The sequence below is a fragment of the Centruroides sculpturatus genome, unplaced genomic scaffold (genome assembly GCF_000671375.1).
Source record: "Centruroides sculpturatus isolate CEXI.00-Female unplaced genomic scaffold, Cexi_2.0 scaffold579, whole genome shotgun sequence".
In the NCBI taxonomy this organism is placed as follows: domain Eukaryota; kingdom Metazoa; phylum Arthropoda; class Arachnida; order Scorpiones; family Buthidae; genus Centruroides; species Centruroides sculpturatus.
The window spans coordinates 171,727-180,236 of NW_019385005.1; the positions used below are offsets into that span (position 1 = coordinate 171,727).

The following is an 8,510-nucleotide window of genomic DNA, read 5'->3' on the forward strand; positions in this document are numbered from 1 at the left end:
GCGATGTTACGCGAGGGGAACTAATGCCTTCCGGGAGGACTTTTATGGGGAACTGGCCTCCTATTTAGTCGTTATTGGCAAGGAGAAAACCCGGAAAACTCCAAGCAGCCAGCCTGTCCGATCGCGGCACGAATCCACGACCGAACTTCCCAGTGTTTAGGGTCCAGTCACCACCGCTATGAGCGGCAATGGAGACCACTCGGCCACTGGTGGGCATTTAATTCCTAGCATCTAATTTTTACATGAAGAAATGCTTTTGACTGTTGGGTTCTAATTAAAGGAACTGTCAGATTTTAGAACGGTGATTCAAAAAATTATTTGAATGTAGGAATATACTGTAGATATATTATTATATTCCATTTGAGTACATTTAAAAATGAATTTGCATTACATTGCAAAATCAAAAACGTCAAATTACAAAAATTTATTTAATATTTATGTATATTTTAAGAGATTTTAGTGACAGAATAGTCTTCCTATATTAGAAACATTCTGATAAGGAAAGACCACAAATTGCTATGCATACTTTTTAATAAAATGCAATTTATTATCTGGATTCTGGTATCTTTTACTTTGTATAAGCCAGTAAACCCATTTATGTGAATAGGCAATATACAAGGAAAAAACTTGAAAAGAAATTCACATACAGTTAATAAGTAGTATGCCTGACAAAACAGAAGACAACTGTGGTGAGGCCTGGTCATTAATGCCTATGATTTCTGATTCAGGTTCAATTTGCCCTTATTCTTTTTATATTTGTAATTTACTAAATTTAATTGAAGCACAAGGTTATTAAAAATGAATCATTGGATTTCAAACAACTGTATTCCAACAATAATTCAGATTTAACAATGAGTGATGTATTAAAAGAACTAGAAACTGTCCGACTTTGTGTTATAGGACTACAGTTGTTCTGTGTGTGTTCCTTATAGTAACATGTCATATGTTCAAGTGGTAGTCCAGTTTGCCCCATACATTGTAGTATGTTTCCTGGATGGTCATAATTGCAGTAGTAATGTGATCCCAGAGCTCTGCCAAAGATGTGGTAATGGCAGAACATAAACCTGTAAAATCACATGGTATATGGTCTGGAGATCTGGGAGACATCTATATAGTGCTAAGGTATTGTTACTATGATGCCCAATTATGCTGTGTAGGAGTTCTGTATTCAGATATTGAGGCATCTCAGTATGTTAATGAGGTGAAACCCAGCCTGTTAGAAGAAAAGGTCACCAAAATGACTTCTACTGCATAGCCACCATTTTGACAATGGACATTGTGCTGTCACCTGGTATGTTGCAAAGAAATCTTCAAATTTGGAGAGTTTTTCTTTCATTTCTTGTCTGGCCTGGATATGGATAATTCAGCTTGATACTTTGGAAGTTACAGGAGTTTTAAACCCAATGGTTCTTAACCCTGTACTTTTATTTTACAGCAGTTATAAATTTAATATTTTTTCTCTAGTTAAAATTGCACATACGACTATTTTTATAATCTTTTGTTCTTGTTCTACAAAATGTCCCAAAAATCACAATGCATAAGAAAATTTAACACTTATTAGAAAATTGTGATTGTATTTATAAAATGAAATAGTATGTTCAACTTTAACTAGAGACAATAATAGAAAGTAATAAGTATTTCATTTTCTTTTATTAAAATTGCAACAACAAAATAAATCTGCTTACAGAATATGAAAGTGTTACTCAGTTTTATTTTGCATCACTCTACTTGCAACATTGATGTCATATTTCTCAGACATAACACTTCAAAATGGCAAAGGTTTAAGAGAAAAAAATATGCATTCTTTAGTTTTTTTTGAAAGTCTGTTAACATAATCACCATTATTCAAAACTTAGTATGGAAGAGATCTACCTTCAGATAATGTTATCGGAGGGTAGATCTGTTATGATGTGAAATAACACTTATTCAAATTCAATTTAGTATTATATGTAATAAATTGTATTTTTTGGTTTCTTCTGTATGTTACATATGTTATCATTACAAAATTCAATCATAATTTAAATATGCTACTTTATACATCTGTTGGTGTATATCACAGATAAAACAGTTTCCATTACTACTACTGTATTTGTAAGGAGATATTTGAATATACAGTGGGTGATTGTTAATGAACATAATCCATTCCAAGACTTTGTTCGCTATCCGAATTGTTTGTTAACTGATTATCGATTTACCATAGGTTTTAATGGGAATTTAATTAATTCCTTCGGTAGACCCCAAAAAATAAAAAATGTATACTTTCTTACTACGTTTATTTATATGTAATAATAAAAATACATACATACACAGTCTTGCATTTTTATTAGTCATGTTTTTTTTGTTTGAAAGGGTTAAAGAATCTGTCTAATGTTGATTGCTTGTCTCTCTTCTTCAGGATTTTTTGTAAGTAATTAATAGCATTGCAATTGTAGAAATCCCCAAGCCTCAACCTGGTTTGGATGCCATTCTAAGACCATTGTTATTACATCCTCCCACTTCTTCAGATGATGTTTAATAGCAGATATCGGCATTAATCCTCTTTTTCAGAAGGAAACATATCTCGCCGAGTTTCTTGGCGTTATTCTGTCATCAGATCCGTTTCAGGTTTCATTATGAACTCTTCGATGTTCTTTATTTCTCAGATGTGATTTTTGTTACTCCTTTAGCTGCTTGAGTCTTCTTGATTATACAGTATCTTTCTTAAATAAGATCGAACTGTGGCCTACTGTAGACCTGTTGACGCCATACTGCCAAGTAACATTAAGCATCTTCTGCCCACTCTCTACCTTTGCTATTATACTCTCACCTTTTAAAAAGAAAAACAGACGCAAAACTTAACGAGTGCCTACCCGACAGTCTCGCGAATACATAAAACAATTGTTTCTGACAGAAAAATAAAAGGCTGGAATTTCAAGGGAGAGTCTCAAAGTTTGGAGGAATATTATCCAATCGGTATATACTGGGATGAGTGTCGATGTCGACGTCTCCCACACTCCGAAAAGTTTTGAATTGTTGCCCGAAGACAAGGGAAGACCAATTGGTATTCATTATTTTACGTAGCTTCTTTTGTTTGTTCTGTGGGGTGTTTGTTATCTGATCATGTGTTCATTGTCTGATCATAAAAATCTTTCGCAGAAGTGTTCGTTATCCAATTTGTTCATTAACCGATCACCCACTGTATTTCTCATATATACTAATCTCTAAATATTTGAAATTTATGATAAACAATTTGCAATGTTTTAGAGGCCACAGGATAGTATGATAGTTTATTTAATATAGTTTATGTAAATATAAATAATATTTTGATGATTATTATCACTAATTACTACTATTATCATTTTCAAATATGCTTTATAGAACTATATATGTATATATAATCATTATCCTTTTTTTAAATTTGCTAATTATATACAAATCTAACAATGATTTATTGAGTTTGCATTACAGTATGGTCTTGTTTTATGTAGGGGTTGTTTATCATCAAGTACTATATGAAATTCCACATAAATTTGTTTTACTGTAAATAGTCCTAGATACTTACAACTTACACCACCATTTATAATAAACAAAAATTTTTAAATGTGTTTAAAATGTTTTACTTTTGTTTTTACTATATATACCAAATTTAATAATAATTATAATAATAAACTTATGCATTAATAGTGGAATTACCCTGTGCATCCACTGAGTTGGCCCAACATTTGCCATCCATGAAAACATGAATCCACATATAATAATCTCACATAAAACAAGACTATATAATTAATTATGTAACTAGTAAATTTTAGGACAGAGATTTTACTAATTTAGGTTTAGCTATTTGAAACTATATCTATTGGCCATTGTTTACAAAAAGTTTTGAAATGTTTAATATTTTTATACATATATTAACATAATTTACTCATAAAACTAAATTTAAATATTTTTAAATTCCAGGCACTTCTTCATGTAATAAACTGTATTAATAATGAAAGCTTTGAAGAGAAAGTATCTCATCTGATAACGTTATGGAAGTGTTTAGCCAAATTTTCCAATTATTTACAAGAAATTTCAGAACTGTATCAGTTTGTCCTAAAGTAAGAATTATATATTTTTTAATTATTATGTTAAGTTTTAAATTATAATGGAAATAGATTAAAATTTGTTTTAAACATATTTATATTTTCAAAATTTTAAGCATATTATTGATCTTATAAATTTAAAAGCCAATAAAAAATAATACTGTATTAAAGCATGTTACATTAAATGAATATAATTATATGCATGATCTTAATGTGCCACCTGATTTTCTTATGTACCATATTTTATACTTACATAAAAATGGCAAGGAAAATTTTCTTAAGAATTTAAATATATGTATATATTTTACTGTAAGTTTGCATGTAATTATTTTTAAAGTAATAAAAGTTATTTTGAATAATACTCGTATAATAGGTGCTAGATATTTATTACTGAAGAATGACTGTTGCATGGTTTTATGATTTCCCTTGGAAACTTTAAATAAAAGAATTGTTTATTGTTACTGTTACTAAATATTAATTCAGTATACTGTGTATTGAGCTTATTTACCTTTTGTGTTTGTGTATATTATACCATACATATTAGTTAGTGTTTTTTAAATTATTGATCAATATCTTCTATGATATGTTGATGTTAACTATAAATTTTGTATATAATTAACTTTTTTATTGACTCTTCAGGATATCAAACTGTAGTTATTAAATGCTATAATAAAAATTGACTCTTATGTTTGTCTATATCTTTAATTTTTATCAATGCAATTGATAAATGAAAGTTGCTAATTAATAAATGTTTGGTTCTTTCATCTAATTTAGAAATATCTTTCATCTTATTTAAATAATATTTGAAAAAGTTGTGAATACATTCTATATTTAAAAGCTACTGGAACTTTCATGCAATTGATGATGATAACTTATATTCTATTTTTTAAAATATATGTAAATATTCACAACAATCAGTTTAAATTGTAAAGAATCATGTTTACTAAAAAGAATTTATTGCTAAAGGTTATAAATGTTGCTCATAACTAAATCAAATATTAAATTGGAAAAAAATGTTTACAAACATTTTATCATCAGCATTTTATTTATAAATATGTGTAGAATAGAAGTGAAGTCAGTTTTTAATCATATTGAAAATTCAGTAAAATTTAAATTTTATGATTACCATCTTTTTTCTTGAATTTTATTTCTTTGGATTAACATTTTTAGTAGTTTTATTACTTTATGTAGACTCTCAAACTTACAGATTTTTCTCTAAAGCTACAAAAAATTTAAAATGCAAAATAACTATATTCTAGAAGACTATGATAATGAAATTTAATTCATTTTATTCTAATCTCACAATAAAATTGTAATGTAAGTAAAATATTTTAAAACTGATTAAAATTTTTTAAAAAATCCTTAGCAAGAAAGTATTTTTTTATTGCATTTTTAAACATATAAAACAAAAAAATTAAACCAAAAAATGCAGAAATTTTCTTTTTCCTTTTTGTTATTTTTAATGACAGTTTCTTGTTGCTTTTGTATTTTTACATGTAAAACTATGAATACTGTATTTACTCGTATATAAGACAAGGTTTTTATTCATTTTTCATTGCTTCAAAAACCTATGTCATCTTATATGTGTGAGCAAAGGATTTTTTTCGTTTTTGCAATAATTTTTGTGAACTGTATATTTGCATTTTTTATCGGATTCTCACCTTCTGGTGTTTAAAAATAAAAGTATTTTATCTGAGTCATTTGAATTGTTCTTGTGTATTGTCAGGAGTAAAGATAAATAGCAATAGGAAAATCAAAGCTTTTGAATTGAATTCCAAAATCACACCAGAGCTCAATATAAGTTTAATCCATTCCCACGTGAAAACAGATGATTATTCAGAAATCAGAATTCGGAGAAACTCATAAGTGTAATGAACAGAGAGTGGATTAGACTGTTAAGAATTGGCAAAAAGTTCCCGATTGTCCAGCTTTACATTAAGAAAGTATGTTGTATATTTTACAAGATTTTTCCTTTAAAGTTTAAAATGCTAGTAGTTTTGCAGGACAATGTGTGCATTTACATGCACTTGATAATATTTTATTTGTGATTAAATGAAAAAAAATCAGAATTGTATTAGAATTTTCTTTATTTTGATCTTTAAAGTCACATCTTGTCCTATATGTGAGATTGTCTTATATGCAAGTAAATACAGTATTCTCATATATTTATATTGTTAAATAATGTTGAAATGGTAGTGGTGTATTTTAGAATTTCTAATTAGTTGAACAATTTCATTATATTGACGTAAATAAACAAGAATCTGTACTCAATGGTAATTCATTATTCACTGAATTTACTTTGAAGTTATTTCTGTTTCATTGTTTAAATTTGTAGTTTTCATTTTTGGATTACTTTGTCGATTTTACAAGTTATATTTTGTGTTCTTATAGTAATTTTAAATATACTTTGGAACTGAATATATATAAGAATTTTTATTGTAGGTCTAGAGATTTATTATTGCTTTTTTCTTTGAAATTTTTTATCTTAAGTCATGGTATGGATTAGAAAAAAGATATAGATTTCTCAGTTTATAAATATCAGATTTAGTAATATCAATGTTATTTAATAAAGTAAAAGCCTTTACAGTTGATTAGCAACATTTGTATATCATCAGATACTATGTATCATCTACATATGTTTCTTTTTTTGTTAAGTTACAGCAATACTGGAAAATGTTTAAGAATCTATAAATTTAAAAATTTTGAATTTTATAAAAAATTTAATATTTAAAAAACTTGAGATCTAATACAACTTACTAAAATTCTGAAATAATTACAATGCATAATTTTTTATATAGGGAAAGTTCCTTAGTAATCCTTTCAAGTCAGTGGTCCAAAATAAATATATCTATGAAAAGAACAATGGCAAAAATGTTAATTTATGGCAGCCATATTCTAGGTCCTCGTATCAAAGGAAGTGCACGCACGTGTGCTGCTTTAATAATGGCTATTTATGATCCTTGGAATGAACCAATATTAAAGAAAGCACTTTCTGACGATAATTTTCTTGAGGAGTTAGCTTGTAAGTATATTATTTTTTATTACATATAAGTAATTGCTTGAGCTCATTCATCTTGAAAACTTGTATTATTTTTTAAATTTATTTTGAAATTATTATTATTATTATTAATATTATTATAAAAAGAATTCCTTTTGCATATACATGTTAACTCTAGGGAGAAAAACTATTGTTTAGGCCAAGGTTAAATGTCAGTTTAAGTTTTATAGTTTAAATGTTTCTAAAAATTTTGTGTGTTATCTTAAAAATTTAAGAAATTTCCTATTGTACTGCAGATTTTAAAATTTTGGCTCTAGTTGAATATTTAGATGCAGCATTAAACTAAAATTTTTTAAAATGCAAATGATCTAAATAAGTACTTGAATATTTTATTATTATAACACATTAAGTATCATAGTTATTATTTTAATTAAATTAGATTTTTGGTAAAGATTTTCAATTCAAATTTTAATCAATCAATCAAATTTATATTAACACATTAGGGAATTTTCCCTGTTACAGGGGGTTTATATAATAATCTTTACATATTTTTATGAATTCAGCAAAATCATATGTTACTTGTTAATGTCTTTTTAATATTACATTTCTTTTAATACTTTCATTGAATTCGCAAAGTGTAAATTAATCATTAACCAAACAGTAATATTTAAATCATTATAAAATTTATTCAGGGAAGAATAATAACTCAAAAACACTAAACCATATTTTGTCTTGACTGATATTTAGAACAGTTACGAACATATGAAAAACTAATATCTGTTTACCACACTTACATATATATATCCAATCTCAGTAACTTTTTATTATTTGCTAGATAGAATCTAATTATTTGAACAAATTTATTAGATTAATTTATTAATATTTAATGATTTGAAAATACATATACTGTAATTCCTTTTTTTATCATCTACTAGTTAACTTGATACCATGTATGGTAACTTATCTGATTCAAACGCTTGTTTTTCTTGTACAGTCGGCCCCCCTATAACATGGTAGATACGTTCCGTTCTTTATGAAATTGATGTTCTAAGAGTTCTTGAATACATGAGCCAATCACAGCCTGGCACGTATGCAGTTTACGGACTATGGCTGTTTGAAAGGTTTTCTTCCATAAAATTAATCGATTCTAGACTAATTTGACTCAACATTTCCAAAATATGTATAATTTTTTGGGAATAATCCATATAAACTATGCTATAAACAAAAAATTGTAAGATTACTTACCGAGTGTGCACCGTTCGACGACTCCATTGCTTAAACTTGTTTTCGTTGTGGAGCTTGTCATCGAATGGCGCTCAAGTGCTTCCTGATAAATTGTTTTTTTCCGAAAAATTTGCTGAACTTTGGAGACATCATTAATATAAATATAATTTTTATGGACGTTAAATAATAAATGGTTTTTAGTAGGTCTGCTGCTCGTTTAAACTCAA

General features: G+C 27.5%; 1 protein-coding gene across 1 annotated transcript in view; it reads left to right on the top strand.

Moving 5' to 3' along the window:
- The first annotated feature begins 3,404 nt into the window (after nt 1-3,404).
- The window catches only part of LOC111633281, a 55,956-nt gene continuing 50,850 nt past the window's right edge, over nt 3,405-8,510 (top strand). Inside the window, exons 1-2 of the mRNA XM_023377818.1 lie at nt 3,405-4,076; nt 6,860-7,083. Of these exons, the coding sequence (XP_023233586.1) occupies nt 6,912-7,083 (172 nt within the window). The 5' untranslated portion in view covers nt 3,405-4,076; nt 6,860-6,911. The remainder of the gene's footprint in view (nt 4,077-6,859; nt 7,084-8,510) is intronic.